General features: G+C 37.2%; 1 protein-coding gene across 1 annotated transcript in view; it reads right to left on the reverse strand.

Annotated features, from left to right (window-relative positions):
• The window catches only part of NEGR1 (neuronal growth regulator 1), a 724,429-nt gene that overhangs the window by 162,897 nt on the left and 533,578 nt on the right, over positions 1 to 27,954 (reverse strand). The window contains exon 5 of the mRNA XM_081145808.1: positions 15,682 to 15,802. Coding sequence (XP_081001934.1) covers positions 15,682 to 15,802 — 121 coding nt within the window. The remainder of the gene's footprint in view (positions 1 to 15,681; positions 15,803 to 27,954) is intronic.

The following is a 27,954-nucleotide window of genomic DNA, read 5'->3' on the forward strand; positions in this document are numbered from 1 at the left end:
AAGTCAACCCTGCAGTGGAGATAAGGCGGTCTGCGTCCAGAGTCCACGCCACTCTACTGCTGCCGGGTACAAGCCAGGCGGAAGCACAGCATTAAAGGTAGTATTTAAACCTGAGTCTCGTCTCTGCTGCATTTCAGGGATGTGCCTATGAAAGTCCTTTAACTTTTCTGGGCCTTAATATAGATTCATTTTTACTGGATTCCATAGGAACTACCAAATACTCTCTCTCCAGACTACCAGCAGAGGTCCTCACTCTCACTTCCTCACATCGGCTGTTACAGCTTTTCTCTTCTCAGTGCTTGCCATGCCCACACCTGCTTCCCTTTTCCCTGAATCTATCCTCAAGAGTCATCATTTCCTTTTATCTCTGCCATCTAGGCCTTCCCTCCTCATTTAGGTCTGACCTAGTCTTATCTCTCTCTCTCCGATGCTCCTTAAAGGACTCTTCTCTCTTTCTCTCTGTATGTTTCCTTCCAAATTGATGTGGACTTTAGAAAGCCAAAACCAACATTCTTGAATTTTCTCTAGCAGTTTCTATGCACACAAGTCTTTTCAACCCAAATTAATTACATTGCCTCAAATTCCTCACAAAGCACAGCCATATGGACATACATTATACTTGAATCCTACATCACACTTTATAGTGGTATTCTAAGTGCATAATGAATAGTTCATAGGTCGATGGAGTCTGAGTGATGTCCCCACAACCCAGGGACTGGTAAGCACCTTCCAGTGGCCTTTTCAAGAAACTCTCTCTCTCGGTATGAATTCTGCTGTAATGAGGATGCCAACCAGATACTAACTTCTTAGATAACCCCCAAGTTTTTTGTAAAAAAGTTGTGCTGATCACAATACGGGCTATGTAGGCTTATAACCCAAAAGGCATGGGTTAGTGTCTTCACTTGGCTAGACTCTGGGAGAAAAGCTCAAGGGAATATATTCTAGAATGTGTCCTCTTTAATGTGTTCAAGTTTTAGTACTAAAAATTTCTTTAATTTCAAAGATGCTAATAAATGGCATTCCCCTGAGAATTTAGGTTGAAATTCCTTGCTTTGCGTTATGTGACTTGCATCTGAATTTAGATAAAATATACTGCAGTTAAATGCAGATTAAAATAAGCAGCCCTGCTTGATTACTCTGGGAATTACTTTTATTTCATGTACTAGCTGGATTTGGTTTATCTAAAACTCAAACTTTAATCAGATTAATAAAACTTTGAGTTGAAAAAATATTGAAAAACTTTAACTTAAGCAATAAATCTAATGATCTCAAACTGTGATACAAGAAATTAGGGCATAAAATATTAAGACTATGGGAGCTTCTACTCCTCTGTCTCATATTGCAAATCTATCAAAATGTATGCTAAATTCCCACAGTGATATTGCATATTTTTCTGCATCACATTAATAACTTTGTCTTTAACCAATTAGTCTATGTTTTATGTTTAAAAAATCACAATTTCATTGTCCTAAGAGCATAACCATTACGGCTCAAATCAATTTGTTCACATCTATGCTATGAACGCATTCTCCAGAGTTCTCAGCAACTCCTTAGACTATTAAATCCCTGTAGTGCACTGTCTACAAAACCAAGATTCATTTTGCTGCTAGAGAATTGAGAAAAAAAAGTGTCTTCACCTGGCTAGACTCTGGGGAGAAAATCTCGAGGGAATATATTCAGTTACTTCATGGCACTGTGTGCTTATGTTCTTTATGGCTGTCTTTCTAAACTTGCTTCCAATTCTCTGTCCTTTAATGTATCTGATGAAAAAGCCACAGATGTTGCTAAATCATGCATCAGATCCATGTTCTGTACGTTTGGGCCTATTTTTGGCTTCTGGCCAGCAGTGCACATTAGTGCTCCAACCCCTGCTGCTCCGATCAGCCTGTCAGGTGATTATGGCCAATAAAAAAGAAAAGTATCTTCCCTGGAATCTAGGGGAAGCCACCTCTCTGGGATTACTGGAGAATCCAAAATTTCCTTTCTTCTGCAGTTCAGAACCTATCTTTGCCTGGTAGACGGCTGCAAGAGCCTTGGAAAAGCTGACCTTGAGGGAGAGTGACTTCTGAGATGGAGTAGATCTCTTAAGAGTGTATTTCTGTGATTTTCCTATAGGTATCCTAGTGGGGAATAAAGGGCTTTCTCAGCTATATCAATTCTGAAGATAGTCATTAAATTGCTACAAAGATGATTTCTGTGCTATGTGATTAGGAAACAGGCTGCGCAACACAGGATCTTTGAAGATTTTTGAAGGCCTTTGAGAAGATCAAAGCTGAAGATAAGAATCAGGTAAATAAACAAGTGTTTACAGCAGAGGATATTTTAATCACAATGGAGGCCTTGTTAAGATGAATACATCTACCCTTGGTTATTGAATATAAAAATTTGAGTCACACCACGAAGTCCTGTGGGCCTAATGTAATTTTACTCCTGGACTAAAAACAAATAATAAAAAACCTCTTTAATGAATGGCACTTTTTTTTCTTTATGAAACAGATTTATTCCAATATGGAATATCAATAAAAACATATATTTGGCAAATTAAATTGTTATTCTATGTTAAAGAAAATCCTTGATCAGTTTCAGGCATGCACTTATGAGCCTGTTCACAGATGATCCTGGCTCCATAGATTTTTCATATTCATTTCAGACTTGTTTGAAACCAGACTTCCTTGCACCAGTGATGTGAAATTAAAAGTGACAAATCAAACAATAGTTTATAATATATCTTTCAACAAAACCAGAGAACTAAATTCAGAATATTGCCTTATTTGGAGTTCTGTATCTCTTTTCCCTAAACACTTCATTCTTTCAAGTTCTAAGGGAACCATTCTTGTATTTACTTAGATTATAGAATGAGACATTTTTCTTATAGTACCATCCCCCCAAAAAGAGAGAGAAACTAATTTTGTTGAGTTAGGGGTTAAATATGGCATTCCTTTCCTCAACAACAGATTGACAGCATATGGTGTTTGTTTAGAAATGTGTGGCCATTTTTATTTTTTCACACTTTACCATTCAATGGACATGATGGCTATAAGATTCTTCTAACACTGTGGTCTCCTACCCTCTGCCACCAACAGGAATTAGGAATTTGTTCCTGACCAAAGAGACCCAAGAACAGGTGGTGTAAATCACCTTAGTCAGGGAGATGGAAAACAACAAAAAAGTAAAACAAAACAATTATAGCCAGGCTAATCCAAGATAGAGGTGAAACTAACCAGAGAATGACTCCAGACCTCCAATACACTCACTTTACATCAGCATACTAAAAGACCTAGCCAAAAATATAATGAATATTCTGTTGAGATCCTCCCCTTGGACCTCCCCTAAAATTCCTGCCTATAGAAAATAGACAAAACCCTCAGGACAAAGAATGCCAGCATGGGCTCTTCTTTGAGCATACTCTCACCCCCTTTCCTCAGGTATGAACTTGCTTTTTCTATCCTAAGCTTTAAGGGCCCCAAGGAGACTTGCACCCAGAAGAGCAGTGGGCAGAGGAGGCTTATCCTGGGCATACCCCCTGACCCTGTTTCCAGGGGCCCTTCCTTTGCTTCACTGTCCCAAGCTTTAATAAACTTATTCTCAGTTTCACCTAGACTCATATCTTGAAATTTCTCCTGCAGGAATCAAGAACCTGGATGTCACAGGACAAGCAGACAGGAAAGGTCAGTCTGTGCAGCCCCTAGTGCCAAAGCAGTCCAGTGACAGTGGTAGAACTGTGATATGTTCTTAATGGAAATGAAGTTCAACTTGGTCATCAAGTGATGATTAAGTGCCTGCTATGCTTGAGGCACTGATTTAGAAACCAAAGGGGGGGAAAAAGACAAATATGACACAGTTACAATCTAAAGGAACTTAGCTCCACCTGAAAATCTGAAGATAAGATTGAGATGGCATATAGGTCCTTGAACAATATATCTCATCATGACTCTCACAATGATAGAGTTCTTGCTTACATACATTTTGGCTCTAAATCATAACTGTACTTTTAGCCTTTTCATTGTGAGTACAAATGCATTTTGTGCGTGAAAAGGTTAGCTGTTCTTAGCACATTTATGACTGAAGTAATCTAACAAAAAATTTCAACATTGTACAAAAAAATGTTGATGTTTATGAGTAAGGGAAACTGACATTCAGAAAACATTTAAACATTTTCAAATGTAGATATCAACTGATCTTCATATCAAGCCCAGGAGGTGAGCGTTATTAGACCATTTTACAAATGATAGATAATAGGTTTAGAAAGATTAAGTTAATTCATCTTGCACCATCTAATAAGTGGCAGAACCAAAATTCAAATGCAGGTCTTCTTACTGTTGGAATTCTCCCAAAATAGCTATTGGTATTCAAATCATCAAGTAGGAATGAAAATATTGCCTTTGCGTTTAGAGAGAAAAGTCAGAAATCATCTTGGTTCCAGGAAATCAAATCACACCAGCAAATAAAACAAAAGGAGCTAAATAAAGTATTATGTGGCATCCATTCCAGGGAAAGCCAAGTTCAATCCATGGGGTGAATCTAATGGGATAGAAAGTCAAAGAAAATGTAGAGTTAAGTTCAGGTAGCTATCTGGAGATTTCCCTGGGCTCTTAACTATCTATCTGGGGCTAGTTATGCCGGTCAGTGCAACCTCTTACAGAAGCTGTCTTTAGACTCCAATAGAATCAGCCTCTCAGGCTACTTACAGTCACCAAATGAGAAGCAAGAAATGACTGTCACCTTCCTCCCCACTCAGACTACCTACCCCAACACGCAAACCTTCAGCATCAATGAATGTTTGTTTTCTTCCCCTAAGTTCACTAAATATCTGGGTGGTAATAAATCTCTCCCCATTGTATATATGCAATATATAACAAGAATGGTAGAAAAATACAACATAGGCAAGTGTCAAGAACACAATATTTTTTTTTTTAATTTTTAAAAAAATATATATCTTTATTGATCTCAGAGAGAGGAAAGGAGAGGAAGACAGACAGAAACATCAATGATGAGAGTCATTGATCTGCTGCAGCCCGCAACCTGGGCATGCGCCCTGACCGGAAACCGAACACAGATCGCCTGGATCCCAGGTTGACTCTCAACCACTGAGCCACGCCTGCTGGGCAAGAACACAATATTTTTAAGTCATTCCAAAACTGTCCCTAAAGTTCAAGGGCTAGTGATGCTACAGAATGATTGTGCTCTCGATGACTTGGTCAGGTCATCATCATAACATCAATACTTCTCTTGGTGACAGCACTCCAGTGTAAGTTTTCACATATTAGTATGACTCTGACTGCTGTCCATATTCCCCATTAGAATGCAACTCCTTTAGGGCAAGGCTCCTGGTTGCTATTGTTACTCATTGTGTTCCAAGCATGCAGCACAGTGATGGGTACTTAGTAGGTACACAGCAGGTAACTGCTATATGCTTGACTGAACAAATTATGTCTTCACATTTTAATGTTTTTTTTTTAGTTTTTTTTATCTGTGAAATGGAAAAAATAAAGCCAATCTCAAAGTGTTGATATAAAAATGTTTTTTAAATATATAAAATGTAATATCTATGCATATGCATATATAGATATATCAAATGAAGTAGACACTAGATATATGATAGGTGTTATTCTTGTTTAATGATAGGGTCTGTTTCTTAGACAGAACATTTCCTCTCAGATGGTAGCAAAATATTAAATATTGAGCACACAGGAAATTATTTTTAAAGAAAAGATGTGGGAGAGTGACTGAAAAGATCATGGCATCATGATTTTAAGATGTGCCAAACTCGGTATCAATTACATGTGCATTATCAACCTCATCTAAGCTTTTCACAGATGTGCAGGGTAGATTAAAAAAAAGGTAGAAGGAGGAGTAAGAAACTAGAGAGAAATGAAAATTGTTGTGAATATGCTGCTATAGCAACCTATTGGTTGATCGTTGCTTCGTACTCAAGGCTCAAAAACAATCTGGTATCTGTTACTCCTAGAAACAGACTGAAAAATATCATGCATCACTCTCTTCTTAACCCCAAGGGTTATCTATCTTTAGTTGCACATTTGAATATATTAATGTTATTATAATATATTAGGATGCTTTAATAATTTAGACTTTATTAGGCTATTTAAAATGTATGTCTTATTTACTTTATCATTTTTAATGAAATCAATAATTTTAGATTAGAGACCTTTGAGCTGCCTTACTTGTGACAGTTTGATTCAGTACGGGGAAGATATTGCCTTTTAACCCTACATCAAATAAACAACATCTACAGTGCAGGTGTCAGTCCTCTCCTGACTGCAGTGAATCTTGTATCCCTGACAACCTGGCCTCTGACTAGATTTCTCCCCTCTGCTTGAACTGCTTTTCTAACATCAATGTGTCCATGGTTTTAATGTCAAATTTCATCCTACAATATACCAATACAAGCATTTTGCAGAGGCCGCATTCACAAAAATGAAATCCTGGGAAGTCAGACTTGAGCAATAGAAACCAGCTCCCTTTCTTTAATCATATATTCGGTGGACAGCATCCCACAACCTAGGGTTGCACTGGTACTAATATTCTCATCAATTTGAGAGTGTATTAAAATAAGAGTGAACCTACTTTATTATTATTACAAGGCTACACAGCTCATTCTTACAAGAGAGTGTATTCCAAAACACCATATTAGAGGCAGTGAACTCAATGGTGAAAAGGGAAGAATCCTAGCTCTCAGGTCGATTATAGTTTAGAAGGAGTGATAGACAAATAAAAAAGTTGAATATGGTCTAATAAGCGTTTTGTCAGAGGTCAGTTCATGGGGGTATTACTGGAGAGCTTCCTCCAAAAGTAGAAAAGGTGCAGGGTAGTTTTCCTGCAGAAGGTGACATCTCAGTTGAGACTTAAGGACTAGTGGAACAAAGCAAGCCAAAGCTAACCAGGCAAGAGTGCACATGGAAGGGGCTTATAAGCAAAGGGGTCAACATGTGAAAAGGCCTGAAAGACAAAGATCATGTCACAGTTTGGGAACTGAAATATTTCAGATGGTTATCAGCTCTATTGTGAAAGGGTAGTATGGCAAAATTCATAGCCAGAGAGGTAAACAGTGACCAAAACATGAAGGTCCATCATGCCCTACTGTGGTGTTAGGGACTGTATTCTAGGGACAGTGAAGAGCCACTGGAGGGATTCAAGTATAACATAAGATCAGGTATTTATTTAAAAATATAACTGTAAATTTAAGGACACAGGGGGGGACTGGTGGGACTGTGTATGCAGTATTGGCCTAGAGCAAGATCAGAGTGGACTTTTTGGATGCTTTTGACAATCCAACTTGTAGTCACTGTCAGTCATGACAGTTATGTCAAGTGCATGTCAAGACTGAGGTAATGGGGTGTAATGGGAATACCCTTAGGAGGGGCCTGGAACACCCAAAACCACAAGTCTGGATACTTGGATAAGGACTCCATCTGGACATTGACATGAGTGGGATCTCCACCCTTGGTGGGCCATAAAATCTCAGAGCTGACCACCCAGCACTAGAGCTTGGCTGTACCTCAGGCCACGTTCAGAGTCCTGCCAGATTTCCACTCCACTGTAGACACCTGACTTGAGATCAATACCTGCCTCTCCACCTGAGGATGTGGCCAATGACAGGACACTGAGCAGGATGCTTGCTTCTATCAGGTAAGCTCCTTCTCGGTGTGTAACCTGCATGTGTCTATGGGCCTATTGGGGTGGTATCCCTTAATAAACTTGGCATCATGGAAAGACACAAATGTGTGTGAATGACTCCTTTCAGGGACACTCCCTTGCTTAGAAAAAGTATGAACATCTCAGTTTCAGTGTGTCCCAAACCAAACTCAGCCCAATCGCTCTCAAATCTCTTTTCCTGTGTTCCCAGCCTCAGCTAATGGCTTCACCATTTGCCTTATTGAGATAGAAAATTTGAAATTACCTTCAAATTGCCATTTCCTTGCATCTAATCAGTTACTGAAATATACAAATACCATATTTTCTCTCTTTCTTTTTTTTTTTAACTGCACAAGCAATACTCTAGTTTCAGCCAATGACATATTCTTTCCCTTCCATTCTTTCCAACTGCTTCAAGAAACATTTTATAAGACAGGGCATGCACGTTTTACTACTCATGAAAAGCTCTTCAATGCCTCTCCAGTGCTTATGGAATCAAGTCCAAATGTCTTACCATGACATTTAAGACCTTCCAATTCTTGCCCTGAAGTGCCTTTCTAACCTTAACTCTTATTACACCTGATTTCACATCCTGTACCTCAGGCATAAAAAACAACAACAAAGGAACTCTCCACATAATGCTTACAAACATTGCTAGTGTTCTTTCCTTGCCTGTGATCATTTTTGATCCCTTGTGATGTTTGGAAAGGCTTCTCACCCTTTGGTGTCCAGCACAGAAGCTACCTTTCCCTAAAGTGTTTGTTAATGTTCTGATTTGAGCTGAATGGGCTCTTGCTGTGCACTTTTACCAGACTCGATTTAGAGTTCCTTAGGATTTTCTGACTTAGTTCACTGTGGTGATTTTTACGACAAATCATAGACTGGAAATGGCCCACTTTCAACGTTGTTTGGCTAGCCCCAAGTTTTAAATGTAATAACATGTATTTATGTCATACATGGACATGGGCTCTCCAGTTCTCAGTAGTAGAAATGCTCCCACTTGTTCCACATATTTTCCCTTTCCCTTCCTGACCTCAGATGACAAAGCTATCACAGAGGTGATGAAGTTGTACTGATAAGACTTTGGTTATTAAAAGAAGTGAAATATCAACAGAATGAAATTAATAAAATAACAAATAAATAAATAAAATAATAATGAGATAACATTATAAATTCAATGCAGGAATTTATTTCCCTTCAAAATTTTCAAATTATCTCACAGATAGTGCCTAATGCATGTGGTTGAATGAAGAAGTAGAATCTGAGCTCAGCAAGGAAAATCATCTTTAACATGGGGTGGCAATGAAGTTATTTCCAGTTCCATTCTAAATCAGAGCACGTAACTGCTCACTCTTGTAAGAATGGCCTTGCAAATGAGAGAATGAAAGAGAGAGAGGAGAGACTTCTAGTCTCTTCTGAGTAATCAAAGTTGTTGTGTAAAATTTAGATGAGGGATATTGACACAAGAGTCAGGAAATTAAGGGTTTGTCTTGCTTTCTGCTGTTTTTAAAAATCACTTCAGTGATTTTTATATTTATACAGGGTTTGGCAAAAGTAGGTTTAGAGTTTTTCATATGGGAAATAATATAATAATAATAATACAAGAATAAATTCTTTGTTTCATGTATACACAACTGTAAGCCGACTTTTGTATTGTACATACAATGTATTGTACATACAATGTATACAAAGCTGTATATATATTGAGGATAAGTATACACCTGTGAAACCATCACCTGTGAAACCATCACCACCAAGACCATAAACATATTTACCACCTCCTAAGTTTCCTTGAAATTAGATTATGTTCCTCATCCTAAACCTCCCGTCAAGTCATTTAACCTTTATGAGGTACAGTTTTTTCCCCCCCTCAGGTGTAACTTAGTTAAAATGATGGAAGGAATGGATAAGATTATAAAGAGTGAGTTACATAAGTTATATACCATACGATTGCAAAGTCAGCATATAGGCTAAAAGTTGCATGTCATTAAAACTGACCTTGAAAATTCTTTAAACGTCTTCACTTTAAACTACCATACTTTACAAGAGTTTTCAAAACAGAGGGTAAGGACCCCAAGATGGGTACCAAGTGACCTATTGGAGTGTGGGAAGAAAATTACAGAAAGTCCACCTAAGAATGTCCATTGATATCTCATCTTTTAAATCTTATCTGTGGTACTTCATTTAAAGTATGCAATGTACTAGTTCAGAAATTTATATATATAATTTGTAAATCAGTATGCATATGTAGTAGTTTTTGCTAAGGTTTAAATTGTGCTCATTGGGATATATGTTCCAAAACTGTGGCAGACTATTGTTTTTATATCACTATCCATGGCTGCAGTAGCAGTTTTATACTACATTATATTAATTACAGACCTTCAACATGAGACTACCCCTTAGGATGGAGAGATACACTGTTAGAGATACATATATGGGAATGAAGACCAATTGAAGGAACAGCAACGTATGTCCCACAGTTTGTCTTTCTGCACCATTTGAATTATTATTATATGTTTACATCTTTCTTTTCTCTATCTTTCTCATGCAGCACTCCAAGTCTGAAGAGTTGACTCTATGTAAGTGAAATATAAAAATGTGCATATTTTGCAGAACTACCACATATGAAAATGCTTTGAATATCACAATGTGTTATACAAATGTAATGTATTCTTACCCTTGACATAAATAAGTTATGAAAAACAGCCAAGAAAAAGGATCACTGAAGATACAGAGACATATTTTAACCCATTTTCTGGTTCCCTTGAAAATAAAAGAAGAAAAGAAAGCCCCCCTTGCTCCTATTCCTTTATTAGAGTGCCTAGTGCTCAGGTGAGATTTACGGCCTGCTAGATGGTCGAGGTGTATGTACCCAGAACAGGGAAAAGGAGAGGAAAGGTCACTTTACTTCATTATGACTTCTCAAGTTCATCTCACCTCTGTAAAACCAAGAATGAAAAATCATGATTCCCTAAAGTGAAAACCTAACCTGACTCAAAAAGGTCATCATACCTCTGCGTACAGGGAACATAGAATACTCTCCACGGTTGATCTTAGGCATTTCCCTATGCATTCAAGGTGCCTGCACACATTCTGTGTCTGCGCATGCATGTTTTAGGCACATAGATAGCTAAGCCAAAGCAAAATGGTAATGCTTATCAAATTTCCTCTAAAGCAGGGGTACAGACTAAACAATTAACAGGATTCTCAAATGAGAAATATGCTGACATGATATTGGCTGTAAAGATGACTTAAAAATGCATGGATTAAATTTGAAATTTATTGCTTAAAATAAAATATTATAGGTACTCATCATTGAATACAAAATATTCAATTTCTTAGGTATACATTTGCTTTTTATAAATATATCGATGATTTTTAAGTGACTCATATTGGCTTTTCATCCTGGAGGTAATCTATATTTACCTCTTTGCAACTTTTGTGTCCCATCTTCAATTATGATGGAAGATGAAGAGGGAAGCCCTGTGGCTATTAAGGAGTCCCAAAAGCATTGCTACTACTGGGCATTTGCCCGAATGTGGGAAAAACAAATAAATGCAATTAAAAAGCCTGGAGTAGTTAAATGTCATTGGAAATCAGAAGGCGTGTCTTTCTAGGCCTCAGACAGGGATTGGAGGGCATCTGAAAAAGAGGTGGGCATTCACACAAGCAAGCGAACAGCAGCAGTCAGATCTAGGGCCGCGGTAACCACATCTTCGCAAAGCGATACAAATCCAGTGCTTTTGCAATACCTATTTAAACATTAGTCCATTCACATTTAATTTATGTTTATAGCCTTAATCATATATGAATGTACTGTTCTTAAGCCATAGATTAACTTAATTTCATATCATCAAAAATATGATTTGCTTAGTAGTACTTTGCCTGTTCCAAAAGTGTCTTTTTATTGCATATAAAGGGTATATTTCTCCTTGTCAATCTTCTCTATTATTAAGAAAAAAAAATGCTTAAATTGGTGGCTCTCTATATAATTGAACACATAACTCTGATTTTCCCAATATTTACATCTATATGAAGTAAAATTAAATCTAATTGGACTGTTCCTGCCAGGTATGCTGAAAGAGACTATAGTGTTAAAAAAAATAATCACCATTTTATAGCAAGGGATAATATTTTAATAACAAGCATTAAAGCTTGAGTCATTCTCATGATGCTTATCTAAACAATGCAATAAATTAAAGTCAACTGGCTAATATTTCTAATACAAATAATTATATTATCTATGACAGAGACAGTGCGGGAGCCATCTCTGAAGATGGCATCGGATGATTCTCACTTCCTGACACTCATGTCCCTGTGTTGCCCCTCCACACACACACATTGATTAGGATCACCCTGTGTGATCAGCCAAATGTGCAGAAATGACAGAGCATGACTTGGTCATAAAAGATATGGCAGCTTCTACCTTGGTTTCTCTTGGATCTCTAGTTCTAGGGTAAGTCAACTGCCATATCATGTTGACAGTCAAGCAGTAGGTAACTAATGAAGTCCACACCGTAGTTAACTGAGCCTTCTGTCAATAACTAGCACTAACTTGCCAGGCATGTGAGTGAGCTCTTATGGAAGCAGATCCTCCAGCCCACCTTAAGCCTTCCGATGACCAGACTCAGGTGACAGCTTGACTGCAACCTAATGAGAGATCCTGAGCCATAAATGTACAGCTAAACTGCCCCTCATTTCCTGACCCAAGAAACTGTTTGAGATAATAAATGCTTGCTATTTTAAGCTGCTAATTTTGGGTTAACTTGGTACTTGGCAATAGATAACTACTAATTTCAGCGTATACAGGGAAAAGCACATGGGCTGAGAGGTTGACGAATCTAAAATGTATGTTGACAGCAGCTGGAAGTTGAGTGCTACTGGACAGGTTATTTTAAATCTCTGTGTCTCAATTTTGTCATTAGTAAATTAAAAAATAATAAATTGTATGTCACAGGGGGTTGAGGAATAAATAAAAGTATTTAAAGGGCCTGGAAAGTGCTTTGTCATCAGTAAATATTTTTTTTCCTGTTCTTTAAATTTCACTTAATTTGACAAGACGTCTTTTTAAAGGTCTTCAAGTGGATTGTTCCCTGCACATAGAAATGGTTTTTACAGGATGCAGAGAAAAGACTAGGGATGTTCAGGTACTATCTGGCTTTGTTTGTGTTTATTTGTTTATATTTATTTTAATAAAGATCTGACTTTGAAGATACTGATTTAAGAGGTGAATTTTTATAAACATTCCCTTAAGTAGAAGTGAAGAAAGTACATAAGTTACTTCTGAATATTTTTGTAAGCCCCAAGTATGAAATAAAACTTCTCCAGATCTTGCAAAAATTCTTCTCTACTCTGACAAGGTCTCTGACAGCTTCATGCTCCAGTTAGACACCTTGAGGTTAAGAGAACATTTGGAAACATTCTGTGTCTGTTTCTTCTCTGTCTCTACCTTGATTCCACTATTTTTTGTGTGTCTTTGGCTAAATAAATTGGGAAATTATAAGTGAATGTTTTCATGTGCAATCTTTCATTTTGCTAATTCATAATCGACTCACAATCCTTTTATCCTTGGCATTTAACATTGACATTTCAATTGATTTTTGATAGACTCTGAAGGGCCATAACTTAAACTAGGTGCCATCGTGGAGGGGTTACATTCATGGACTCTGCATGAAGAGTTGCAAGATTTCTTGGGTTCAAATCCCAGCTCGGCCACTAACTGTATCAACGTGTGAAAATTATTTAAAAACTCTGCTTTTGTCTCTCCCAAGCAAGATGGAAAAAATCATGATATCTATCTTATAGGTTCATCATAAAAATAATATGGTTAATATTTATTAACAATTTAGAACACTGCTTGTCAAAGCAGGTGCTTGTTAGTTTTTCATTTTGATGAAGTAAATATTTGAATGTCCTGGGCTCTGAAACTATCATGTAGAGCCATTTAGTGAGTGTAGCAACCATCACTCAGCAATCATCCTTCTTTCTCCTATTTTCTGCATATATTCAAATGTGTTTAACTGTAATATTGAGAGGAATTTATATATTCTAATGGTGCTTGAGAATTTGAATATTTCCTCAACTATAGCCCTAACAAAGATAAATGTATACTTTTCTCTAAAATGAAAATATGTTTGCCCTTTACAAGTGCATTTGATTTCACAGCTCCTAATTTTTCTCTAGGTATGTGTGTTTCAGAGGGACACTGATGGAGGAAAATTAATTTACCTTTTATAGGAGCGGTTTTAAACTTCTTTTCATTAGGAAAATAATTATCACGTAAGTTATGACTAAGAGCACCAACTCTATTTTGCTATATTTGCTATAGGCCAAAATAAGTGGATTAAGGATTATTGTAGCATTTCCCCCCCCAAATGTTTGCTGTATTTAGGAAAGGGAGAGAAAGAGAAAATGAGAGAGAGAGAGAGAGAGAGAGAGAGAGAGAGAGAGAGAGAGATGCCTCTCCCCCCCAAAATTCAGGACATCACGTCACAAAATATTGGAAGCAAAATGGACTTTAACAAATGAGCTCACTCTTGTACTACTGGGAATAACTGTTAGCTTTAAAGAAAGAAATGACATAAACTCAAAAGTGACTTTGAAAGACATGTAAAATAGTTTGTCATTATTTAAACTGTGTGTGTGTGTGTGTGTGTGTGTGTGTAGATCCAGGGATGGGGGTGGGGCAAGGATGTCCTATGAAAGGGAGGCTTCTGAACAGGTGGAATTCAGGCTCTATTCACCCACTCCGTATCTACCAGAGAAGTGTTACTTTCATAGATATTACTTTTTGGGCTTCCAAATAAGATTGCATTTGAATAAAGTAGTTCATAACTTCCAAAGGATTGAGAACTATTCTTCTAGATATGATAGTCCATAAAGATAATCACAAACTGAAAACATCTCCACCTGGATAACCAGAATCTGAGAAGGTTGTATTAGCAGATACATAATCTTACAGGATGCGACAAGGGTGACCCCAGAGAGGTTTGTCTTATTCTAAATACATAAAAACATGAGGGCTTCCATGAAGCTACAAAGAGGTAGATTTAAAATTAGTAAAATCATGAATGAATCAGTAAAAAGAATTAAAAACTGAATATCCTGAATTGTAGAAGAAGTTCTATGCAAAATAGCTGCAAAAAATTTTAGATAAAACCACAGTCATGGTTCAACCTAGCATTTTCTTGAATACATCCCTCCCTAGTGTTAAAGCGATTATATATATACCTATAGATACACACACACACACACACACACACACATAAATAGATAATACCCTTCCCTCTGCATTCCATCTTCCAGTTAATCCACATGGGTCCCACTCATCTTTGATGGCTGATAAGACCAGCTAAAGAGGTTTGAATGAGCTTACTGGTTGAAAATAAAGAGAAAGTAGTCAAGTCCTGACTTCTCTTGTTCAAACGCTCTTGCAAAGGCCTTCTGAGGCTTCTCGAGGGGACAATCATACAGAGCTGAAGTTAGAGTAGCCTTAAAATCATGTTGGATAGTCCTTTAACCATGTATTTTATTTCCTCTACAGCTCCTTCAGTGACAGAATATCTAACATACAGTGAGCTATAAAACAAAGCGCTAGAATGTCTTGAGGGAGCGTAAGGCAGGCGAGAGGGCTGAGGCTTATGAAGGAAGCCGGGCAGACAGCGACCCTGATGGCTTTTGGAGTGCTCTCAGGGAACCTGTGCGGGCCTGTGAGAGCTGGTTTACTTCCCAATTAAACATAGTTGCCAGCAAGAGCCATGGTGTGCTGGTTCAGAAGGGAGATGAAATAAAACAATCAGCGAGGGGGGATCGGCAGACATTTCTAGATCATATAAACCAAATGGACACTTCTTCTGGATGCTCTTAGCTCCCCTTCCTTCCCACGTGGACCCCTTGGTTGGTTTGCCTGCAAGGAGGCTGTGGAGCGTCATTCAAGCCAGTTAAAGAAATTGCTTAAAGTAAGTAAGGGAAACACAAACACATCAGCTCCACGTGCTTGGAGCAGAGTGACAGTGGCCAGGTCCTTACTTCTTCTCGCCTTTGTACCACTCGAAGGCCGGAGGCGGCACGCCCGCGCCTTCGCATCTTATCAGTCCACTGCGGCCCGGGGCCATGGTGCCGGATTTAATTTCCTGAATCGTAGGAGCAACTGCAAACGAAACAAACACATCAACTGGTGGGTAAGTAAAAATAATCTTCAGCAGAAATATAACACACATATATTTCCATTCTTTCTATATTCAAAGCAATCTTATACCCGATAGGCCAATGCATCACATTTCCAGTGTTTTATGCTTCTAATACAACACTAGTCGCTTTCAGCTTCATTTTTCAAGTTGGACAATAGATGAATGTTCCCAGGGAGTGTAGAGTAAATGTAATACATTTTGGCCTTGCTTTCTATTGGAAAATGGCATCGGTGAGGGATACACTTCATCTGTACTCCAGTCAAACTCTACTTCAATGATAGCTCTCATTTATTGAATGATCCCTGGGAGCCAGTCACTGGGCTAGGTGATTTTTGTTCATAATTTCCTCACAGTAATACTCAAAGCTAGAAGGTATTATCCCAATTTTACCAATGTAAAAATTGAAACTCAGAGAGGTTAAATAATTTGTCTAAGGTCACACAGCTGCTTAGCTGTAGAATTTGGATTTGAAGTCAGGCATGTTGATTCAAAGCCTGAGCTCTTTCAATATTCCCCATGCATTAAATCTTAGTGATTTTTTTTTCTCTCAATGTGGTTTCTTCTACCTGGAATGCTGTTCTTCCTAATTCCCACAGATTCAAGCACCAATTTAAGTGTCACCATCTCCAAACTCCTCCCCATCGCTCTGGCTGGAAACAGTTTTCCTTTGTCTAAGTTGTTTTTATAAATTTCTCATACCAAACTATATCTATCTTGTATTGTAATTATTTATGAGTAGTTCAAGCTTCCTTGTTAGTGTCCTGAAGGCAGGGTAAATATGTGATTCAATTTGCATATTCAGAGATCAACACACAATGCCTTTCACATAATGATGCTTGAAAAGGTTTTTTGTAGCATAGCCATTGCTTTATTTACCAAATAGTTATTGAGCCATCAATAATTGTCATGTATTTCTCAAGGCACATAGCAGTCAAACTCCCTGACATGATGAAGCTTGTAGTCTAGGGGGATGGGAGACAGAGAGTATAAGCAATAAGTATCATAAATAAGTAATTTAAATGAAATGTTAGAATCTGATTAAAAATACGGTAAAAAATGCAGCAAGATAAGAGAAATTAGAGCAAAGACTGGATTGCAATTTTATGTAGGGTAATCTGATTAGGACTAATTGAGAAGGTATTTAAGCAACACAGATATAAACAAGTGAGTTTATGATGTGGATACCTGGAGAAAGTCTTCTAGGAAGAGTCTAGGAAGAGGGAACGGCCTGCAGGAAGGGTCTGAGGCCCAAGCAAGCCTGATTTGTTTGAGAAATACCAAGGGGATCAGTGTGGCTGAAGCAAAGAGAAAGGTGGGGAGTAGCAGGAGGTGGAGTGTGACGGGTAATTTTGTGTCAACTGGACTGGGTCACACAGTGTCAGATATTTGCTAAACATTATTTCCTGGTGTGTCCATGAAATATTAGCATTTGCATCAGTGATCTCAGTAAAGCATATTGCCCTCTTCAATGTGGGTCCACATCATATAATCCATTGAGGGACTGAAGACAATAAAAGGCAGAGGAGGGGTGAAGTCACCTCTTCTTTGAGTGACTGCTGAGCTAAGAGATCCTCCGAATAGGTGCTACACCATTGGCTCCCCTGGTTCTCAAGCCTTCCGACTAAGGCTGAGCTATACCACCGGCTTTCCTGGGTCTCCAGCTTATAGAAAGCCTGTGTAATCACGAGTCACATTTAGTCTCCATGTCACTTATTTCCAATTTAATCTTTATTTCCTTTCTTAAGGACTTTGCTTTTACTCTGAGTGAAATGGCGAACACTACAGAGCAGGGGTATAATGTGTCCTCTGTTTTAAAGGTATCACTCTGGCTGTTGTGTCGCGAAAAGACCATAGTGAAGCCAGGATGAAAGCCGAGGCCCAGTAGAAAGCTATTGCAGTAAACAAGGCAAAGTTATGTTGGCACTCTGACTAGGGTGGTAGCGCTGGAGGTAGTGAAAAATGATTGGCTTTGGAGTCTGTTGTAAAGTTGGAGCTGATAGTATTTGAAAACTTATGTCCACACAAAAACCTTCACGCAGATGTTTATAGCAGCTTCATTTATAATTACCAATACTCAGAAGCAACCAAGAAGTCATGCAGTAGGTGAATGGATAAACTGTGGTATGTTCAGACATTGCAATATTATCTGGTGCTAAAAAGAAATAAACTAGCAAAGAAAATAGGATTTCTTGACAGATGTGAAACAAAGAGAGGAATCCAGGGTGACTTCATTCGGCTTAAGTGGAAGGTTTGAATACTGAGATGGAGAGGATGGTATAAGTAGAAGGGTTTGAAGGGAAACTTTTGGAGTTGTAAGCATGTGCCATTTTTTAAATAGAATTTTAAGAGCAGCTTTTAAGTTCACACAAAACTGAGCAGAAGGCACAGAGATTTCTCATGTATTCTTTGCCCCAACACATGCATGGCCTCTCTATTATCCACATCCCCTACCAGAGTGGTATATTTATTATAATTGATAAAGCTACAGTGACACATCATTACAACCTAAAACCCATAGTTTACATTAGGGACCACTCTCGTTGTTCCACATTCTGTGAGTCTGGACAAAAGCATAGTGATATATGTCCATCACTATCCTATCACGGAAAGTACTCTCACTGCCCTAACATTCTCCTGCACTCTAGTTATTCATCTCCACTGCCCCTGGCAACCATTGGTCCTTTTACTGTCTCTATAGTTTTGCCTTTCCCAGAATGTTATATAGTTTAGAATCTTATAATATGTAGCCTTTTCAGATTAGCTTCTTTCACTTAGTGATATGCATTTAAAGTTCCTTGGTGGCTGTTCATGGCTTTCTAGCTTATTTCTTTTTAGCACTGGATAATATTGTATTGTCTGGATGTACCGCAGTTCATCCATTCACCTACTGCATGACTTCTTGGTTGCTTCTGAGTATTGGTAATTAGAAATGAAGCTGCTCTATACATCTGTGTGAAGGTCTTTGTGTGGACATAAGTTTTCAAGTTCTTTGGGTAAATACCAAGGAGAGCAATTGCTGGGTCATACAGCAAAAGTATGTTTAGTTTTCTGAGAACCTGTCAAACTATCTTCCTAAGTGGTGTGCAACTAATGCATCACCACCAGCAACGTATGAGCGTTCTTACTGCTCCACACTCTTGCTGTCATTTGCAGCTGTCAGTGTTCCAGATTTCAGTTATCCTAATAGGTATGTAGTGGTATCTCATTTTTTTAGATTTGCATTTCTCTGATGACATATAATGTAGAGTGACTTTTCACATGCTTATTTGCCATCTGTGTATCTTCTTTGGCAAGGTGTCTATGAAGGTCTTTGGCCCATTTTTTTAATTGGGTTGTTTAGATTCTTATTGTTGAGTTTTAAGGGTTCTTTGTATATTTAGATAACAGTCCTTTATCAGATGTACCTTTTGAAAATATTCTCTCCCAGTCTGTTGCTTGTCTTTTCATTTCCTTGATAGTGTTTTACACACAGTGAATTTTTTTTTTTAATAAAGTTTAGCTTATCAATGATTTCTTCCCCAGGTCATGGCTTTTGGTGTTATATCTAAAATGCCATCACCAATCCCAAGGTCATCTAGATTTTCTTCTATGTTACTTTCTAGAAGTTTTATATGCATATCTCTTTTCATAAATATTTTATTTTCTATCATTTTTTAATACATAGTACATATTTTAAATAACACTACGAGAAAAGGTTCCATATAATAGGAACCTTGAAGACGCAAATACTAATTTATGCAGACAAATGAACTGAGTAAATGTGCACTTTGGATATATTTTAGGTTTCTTTAGAAAATAAAAAAGTACAGAGTTTAATGATTTTTCAATATGCGGTGAATATGAAAACTGTAAACACTCTTACAACAGAACATTGTCTTTCCTTCTAAAAATGCCCTTGCAAATTCATCCTTTTCTGTTAGGGTGATACTTCACTTTGAAATTATACCATCGCTATCTGTCGGTGGTATTTTTATTCTTAATAGTAAAGGTTTAACTTTTCTGGAAAAAAATTTCAAAGAAATATTTTTATTAAAGTGCTTGGTGATAATGGTTAAAAATAATGAAAAATGGTTGTCCTAAAAGTCTGAATAAGAAAATGCTGTGAGATGATATATGTACGCACATTTTTATATATGTAAATATGTAAATAAGTACTACATATATATGTACACACAAACACAAACACACAAACATACCAACATATAAGGAATCATTTAATAATGATTTCTGTGTTAAGTAAAGATTCATGTTCCCCTATAAAAGGCAATAAAATATGCAAAGACATCTATAAATAAAAACCCACCTATTTGTCTGTCTATTATGAAACTGATTTGCTTGTGAGAGGTATAGATAAGATTGTATTTTCACTCATGTTCTCACAAACTTTCATCTCTCTTTCTCCCCGTCACACTAAGAAACGAAATCTTTTATGATATCCAATTGTTATTAAAGATGAAATAACCATATGCAATAGGAGACCCATCACAAGCTTCTATTGATAACCTGGTTAGTTTAATTAGTCTCTTGTTTGTCAAGGGGGCCATGACTCATTACAAACAAAACCATGAAATCTGGAACATTGCCTGAAAACCCAGGCGTAATGAACTGAAATAAAAATCTAATTTGTCACTAAAAGGCTTTTATGCAGTACAGAGTGCACATGGCTCAGCACAAGGTGCTTTACCACACAAGTTAAAGAAACATGATCCTGTTGTCTAAGGGTTCATGGGGTGCTGCAATGAATGCCAAAAATGGAAATATACCTACAATGTCATATGGAAGCATATAAAAATGAATCAAAAATTAAAACTGAGCATAATAAAAAGTCCTGAGGGTATTTTTTGTGTTACAGAATTAAAGGGCTATGAGTTATGGGTGATCAATGTGGAGAGGAGAGTCTCGCATAGATTTCATTTTGAGGCTAAAATTCTAAAGTTGAACTTGAAAGCTCTATTGATTATTCTTGGGAACACAAACAAACCCTTATTCATATTATCCTGCCTCTTTTGGAAATGACTGTTTAGGAGGAAGAGGGTTAATCCACTTATTTGTTTTTAAAACCTTCATCACTTCAAGAAATATGTTTATTAGGGATCATATTAATAAAAAATAAGATTCCTGGCCTCACAGGGCTAACATTTTTGAGGTTTTATTTTGTGAGAAGTTTATTTTTGGGGGGGAGGGGTGTATATGCATGTGTGAACAGTAAATAATTTTTTTAAACTTAAATAAATAGTAAAAGGTTGATATGAACTGACATGGAAATTGAGCAGGGTAAAAGTAAAGCCCCTTATTGATGAGGCAATACTTGATCAGGTGACTGAATGATGTAAGAAAAGGAATCATGTGTTATCTGTAGGAAATTATTAAAATAAGAGGAAACAGAGAAGTCAAAGGCCTCAGTTGGGAACATGCTTGAGGTGGAAACATGTTTAACAGGTTAAAGTGGGAACAAGATGGTCTTTGAATTTTATTCTAAGGAGATGAGGTTCTGGAGATTTGCAGTAGAGGAGTGACATGGTTTAATGACCATTTGTAAAGATTCTTCAGCTGCTGTGTGAAACACGGTCTGCAGAGAGGTAGGTGAGGAAACAGGCAGAACAGCTAGAAGACTATTTTTAGCATGATGAGAAAGTCGTTGGCCAATTCATAGGGAAGGCGGGAATTGAGATAAATTTTAATTAATTAGATCATTGGTCATATTGGACCTGAATCAACTCATTTTAGTTAACTGGAAGTGACAGGACATTTATAGTGAAATTTCCAAGTTTACACCATTCTGAACCCTATTACTTTGAAGAGTCCTGTGGCCACAGGAATATCTGATTATACCCCATAAGTTTCTTTTCTAGAGCACATCTCAGAAACTGTGATGTATGCCTTATGAATTTATCATATGGAGCTTTTTCCAAACTTATGAGGCCATAAAACTGCCCAAGTTTTTACATTTGAGTTCTTGTGGGCCTAGATTTCTTGGGACATATTCTGGCTATGCTGGACAATGGTCTAGTAGATGTTTAAGGTCTACTTCACAGGCTATGTTGTGTGATCCATGACTTTTCAGGTCAAAAATCATCACTGATTCAACAGGTTCATGAGCTATAATGTATTCATGAATTTTATGTGAGGAGAAGGCCTCGATTATTTGCATCATCAGGATATGTTCACTTACCTGTCAGAACGATATTCCTCACAACAGTTATGACTAATTAATTCTACAACTGGAGCTATAATAGTGAATTATAAGCATGCTTGGCTAAGTTATACAAAACACTCATTTTCCACTAAAATGCTCCAAGTCCCAAGAAATCAAATTGGGCCCTTCCTAGAAAATACAATCAAACAGTACAACCTGAGTGATTGCTCCCAGAGCCTATTTCTTTTACCATTACACTCCATTGCTCTGTGAATTTTGGCCCTGGCCCAGTGATGGAAGCTGTTTTTACAGGGAGTGGGGGTGTAAATGTGGGCATCTACATGTGTTTGGGTTTCTGGAAATGTTTTTCTTTCCATGGAGATAGTTTTTTGTTCTGCTCAGATGTAATGTCTTTCAATTACACCAAAGCAGCAAAAAAGGCCCCTGAAATTCATGTACAAATGGCATCCTTTGGAATAAACGGATTCATGTGCATTGCTGAAATTTAGGCATACTGCCCTTACATTAAATTGTATATGACTGTGAGCTGAAGCTATTGGACAGTAAAAAACACACAGTTTCAGAATAATGTTATTAGGCAGACATGGGGAACAGCAAAGAACAGATGCTGGGAAAAGCCAGGAGTGAAAGGGTCAAGAAGGAATATTTAACACCTGTGTAATTAGATGCTTATAAAAGTGCATTCTTCCCTTTTCATTCACTCTGTGGGATTATTTGCTTTCATTGTTTAGCCAGTCATTTCAGGGTCAAGATAATTGAAGGTTCTTCATCCAAAACTCCAGGCTCTGCAGGTGCAAGCAACAGAATCTCAGCACTTGGCACCCAACAAGACCAACTGAGATTCAAGTTTTCTTAGTTACATGACACTAGCCACACAGACCTTCTTCCCCTCTTGCCATCCTCAATGGGAACTTTGGTTTTGTACAAAGTCTTATAAAAAAAGAAGAAAGAGTGAGTCCAAGTATTGCTTTAATAGCCTTAGTGAACTGAGATGGTTGAAATGAAAGTTTAGAGCTCCAATTGCAAAAGATTTGACCATTACCCTGCCCTTCAAAATGATGTACAATGATGAAAATGCCATAATAAATAACTACAACAATAAAAAAGTATATAAAATAGTAAAGAAAAATAAGTCATGGAGAAATTCATCCTATAGAATCTACATAAGAAAACACTGTGGTAAATAAGCATGTTGATCTCAGTCTAGATTCTAGAACTTGTGAGTACACTACAGCAGTTTTGATCAAATAGGCAGTCTTTTAAAATAATGTAAGGTTTCATAAAGCACATTATATAAGGTGTGTTCATAAAGAACATTATATAAGGTGTGTTCAATAAACTATTGTTACAGATGAGATTGATGATAGTTGCAAAATGTGACAGTCTTTCAAAGGTTGTCATAGATCTCAAAGAAATGGACCACAAGGTCAATAAACAGTTTCCATGAAGCAAATATATTCTTGCTTTATGGACTGATTTGACCTCACAGAAAACTAAGAACTCCATGCAATTGCTAAGAGAACATTTAAAAAAATAATTTAGTAAGATTTTTTGAAAAAAAATCACACTACTAAAATTCAATAGAATTATAATCTTCATGACATAAAGGACTTTCATAGTGAATAACACCTCTGGTCTGCTTTTGCAGGGGATAAAAATAATACAGTTTACAATGTACGTCCAGCTTCCATGAGACCTTAAACATTTAAACAGTGGCAAAATAGTGTAGTAAAAAGGCTCTGCTTTGCAGTCAAACAAAAGTGGTTCTAACGTTCATTCAGTTTACCTAACCCTTCTAAACCTTAGTTTTTTCACCTGTAAAATAAATAAGCCTACTCACAGGATTGCTATAGAGACAACATAAAACACTTCATGGAAAGTGCTTACCCCAGTGCTTTTCACTGAGTTAGAAGTAAACATTAGCTACTATTAAATAGGAATTATGACAAGTGAATAGGGTATCATAGCTATACTTCCTTTAAAAGCATGGAATCGTGATAAGATATGGATAGAAAAGGGAACTGATTTTTTAAAAAAAATCATTGTCTAGGTACTGCAAGCATGTGATTAATTTAATTAAAATCTGGACTAGTATATCACTTTTACTCTCCTAGAATTCCATCCATATTCTGCTTTTTTAGGGTGGTTAACCCAGAAAATTCTCTTTTAAAGGCATTTGTGGTAAATTTGGTCTTAGTTCTTGATGACCAAGAAGTAAGAGGCTTAGGTTCCTAAATGTGATACAAAATGAAAATTGTGTGGAACAGAAAGGTGTCATTTCATGAAAGACATGTAATTGTGGAGTAACATCATGTGTCAGGGCATATAGAAGATCATTGCAGGGCATATACAAGATCAATGAATTGATTCAGTTAAGCATGTGATGAGATCATTTTCTCTTTCACAGGAAAGACAATAATAAGTGGAATTTCATATATAAACTCGACTTCAATGGTTTTATTAAGCAATCAGTATCCAATATGACAGTGCATTAAGCTGTGATCTCTGATTCCCTTATGTTTGCACAGGTACATAAAAAGCAAAATATTTTGTAAAACATTTCAGAGGTAAGATATGCAACTGCATATTGTCTGATTTTAGGGGCATTGGTGAAGGTCCTTGCACTGGTCCCCCCTAAACCCTCCAAGAAAAATCTGCGCATTTTTTTAAAACTACAACATAAGGGGTTATTTCCCTAAATTCATGGTTTGATATTCTTATAATAATTAATCATTTCAAAGGGGTTAAATATGTTCAGGCTCTCATTAGTCATTTACACTGAGGTATGAATGGATCTGATAGTGTGCTGATTTTTAACGTGTATCTGCTAGAAGCTGTTGAAGAATGAAGGGTTGGGTTATCCACGACTCATGAAGTCGATAAAAGAGCAATAAGGAGAGAAAGGGTTATATAATGAGGAGCTGTTGGAGCTTAGTCAGAATTCATTCATGTAATGTTTTTGGCAAGGGGTTAGCACTAGTGAAATTACAGCTTGAAGTAGCTGTCCCCTTACAGTCAGCAATGCTCACTCCAGTGATGCATCCACTGTAAAATGTCTGAAATTTTTTGGGCCACCAGTTTTATCAATAGGAATTAAATGGTTCACTGTTTTCCTAGCTGGTGAACCCAAACTTTCTTTCTTTAAACTTCACTCATGATTTGGTCTCTTCTCTGTTGTCAGTCATGCTGAAATTATAGCCGTATATGATTGATTTGAGTACACTGGACACATTCGCAAGAATTGTGAAGTTGGGATTCTCCAAAGGCATCTCTATTTTCAGCACGTGCTATCTTGACTATTTTATAACAACAGTTGTCCAACTGTCCAAACCTTCTGAATCCTTAAACCTTTGAATGCATTCTTTTCATATTGAAGCTATTATACATTTCCTGATCCAAAATTATTTTTTAGTGCATCTCCTCCAAATAAAAATTAGAATTCCAATTGTATTAATCAGTCAAGATATGTTATTTAAGCTTCTACTCTGCTTTTTTGTTATGTTTTAAGTCACGGTACATTTTCAAATATTAATATTGATCTCTCAGAGTGTGAATAAATTTGTCTTATATATAAGTTTAAGATTTTTGTAGCCAATCAATGCAAAAAAATATAGCGATAGCCCTGGCTGGTGTTTCCCAGTGGTTAGAGCATTGGCCCGTGGACCGAAAGATTGCAGGTTCGATTCTCGGTCAAGGGCATCTACACGGGTTACAGGTTCGATCCCTAGCCCTGGTTGGGGTGCACGAGGGAGGCAACCAATCAACATGTCTCTCTCACATCGATGTGTTTTTCCCTTTCTCTCCTTCTCCCCTTCCTTCCCTCTCTTCCATGCTCTCTAAAAATCAGTGGGAAAAATATCCTCGGGTGAGGATTACAACAAAAATATGATAGCAATAAAATGTATGTAGTAATAGATGGGGGTAACACTGGTGGAATCTTTCCTTAGGCTCATTTCTCACCAGCTCGTGTTTCTCTTCGGCCTCAGGGCCAGCTTCTCCAAGGACCTAATGGTAAATCTGAAGGCACAGGGAGCCTTGAGCTGGTATGACTTCTGCCTTATGCTGAATAATCGTTGGATCAGATATTTTAGTCGAATGAATGGCTTATTATTTCTTTTTGTTTCTGTGGGCTTCAATAATCTTAAAATAACACATTTAAAAAATCAATTAAAGTTCAATTATTAAAATTGTTTAATTCTGAAAAAATGAATGTTGCATTACCAAGATATTCTAAAGAGTTACTCCCCAGATACAGTATTAAAGAAAATAAAGCCTTTGAATAGATAGAAAAAGAAAAATAAAAGAAAAATAAATAAGATTTATATTATAGAAATACAGTTGTAGCCTGGCTGGCATTGCTCAGCAGTTGAACATCTACTTATGATCCAGAAGGTCGCAGTTGGATTCCCAGTCAGGGCACATGCCTGGGTTGTGGGCTCGATCCCCAGTAGGGAGCATGCAGGAGGCAGAGGATCAATGACTCTCTCATCATTGATGTTTCTATCTCTCTCTTTCCCTCTCCCTTCCTCTCTGAAATCAATAAAGATATATTAAAAAAAAAGAAAAAAAAGAAATACAGTTGTAAACTACTCTTTTCTCCCTGCCCACCATCCTCAAATGAATGAAGAAGAATGTTAGAAGTCTAGCAAGAATATAGGTATGTGTTAAGTGAATTATGTTTTCCAAAATTATAGAAACAAATTCCCTAGTAAGAAAATGAACATTACACTGAACCACTTCTACCTCTCCTTTCATTTTGAAGAGGCAATCAGCTGTGTCCTTAGACCTGCATCATGGAAGTTGCATTGTTCTAGTATTTCTATATGATTTAAAGAGTAAAGCAACAGAGGTCATGACTATGAAACAGATGTGCTTCATGCACAGACTTGCCATGAACTTATGAACAAGAGAAAAACAAGATAGGGATACTAAATGTAGAATTGAGAGGTCATTTTTCTTTGCATTTGAAAAACACTGTTTTGCACACTTCTTTTTACGGAGAAAGCTGAATCACAGCAAACATAGTAAGTAGTAACTAAGAGCAAAAGAGTAAGAAAACATAAAGTAGGAGAGACATTTTACCTACAGTGTATCTTAAAGAAATCAAAAGATGTGGGAGGAAGGGTGATAGAAAAACTATGATTTTCATAAACAATAGTATGCATTTATTTGGAACTAAGAATGTTTTTTAAGGGAAAAATGTCATCTTTCCTAAAATGATTAAGTAAACCATGGTATGAGAAAAATCTTAACAGCCAAAGTAATTTGACAACTAAAGGGTGTGTCAAGAAAGGAAAAATCTAACTGACAAATAAATTCCATGTCAGAAGCAACAGCACATGTATAAGTTATCAAAGAAAATGTTTGGGTTCTTTCCTCTATTGCTCAGAAGAAAATATATATAAAATTAAACTGATACCCTCCTTATAATCTCAATTTTATTTAGTGCCCCTTAAGTCAAAAATCAGGAGATTCCTCTCTATTACCGCACTCATCCTGTAAAGCTTATCTGTGCATTTGATGAACAGTTGCTATTACCAGTCCATAAATGTCATTGCAAAACATTTCCAAGTCTTGAGAGACTCTATAATTCTGTAGGTTCTACCTTTAAAATGCATCTTGTCACTCCTCACCACCCCCTAACTATTATGCTGGTTCATGTCAACGTTATCTCTTGCTTGCGAGTCTCAAAACCAAGGTAATCCTTGATTTTGCCTTTCCTCCCTCTACAGGCCATTCTCAATGCAGCACCCATAGTGTTTCTATTAAAACAGCTCAAATCCTTCATTCTTACTACTACACACAACAACGCTCTGCCTTCCCTTTCACTCAGAATACAAGTCAAGTTCACCGCAGTTGTCCACAGGCCCCTAAGTAATCTGACCTCCCTCTCTCTCTCTGACCACACATCTGTCCATTTTCTCTCTTGCCCAGTCAGCTCTGGCCACACTGGGT

Source organism: Miniopterus schreibersii, assembly GCF_964146895.1.
Source record: "Miniopterus schreibersii genome assembly, chromosome: 8".
In the NCBI taxonomy this organism is placed as follows: domain Eukaryota; kingdom Metazoa; phylum Chordata; class Mammalia; order Chiroptera; family Miniopteridae; genus Miniopterus; species Miniopterus schreibersii.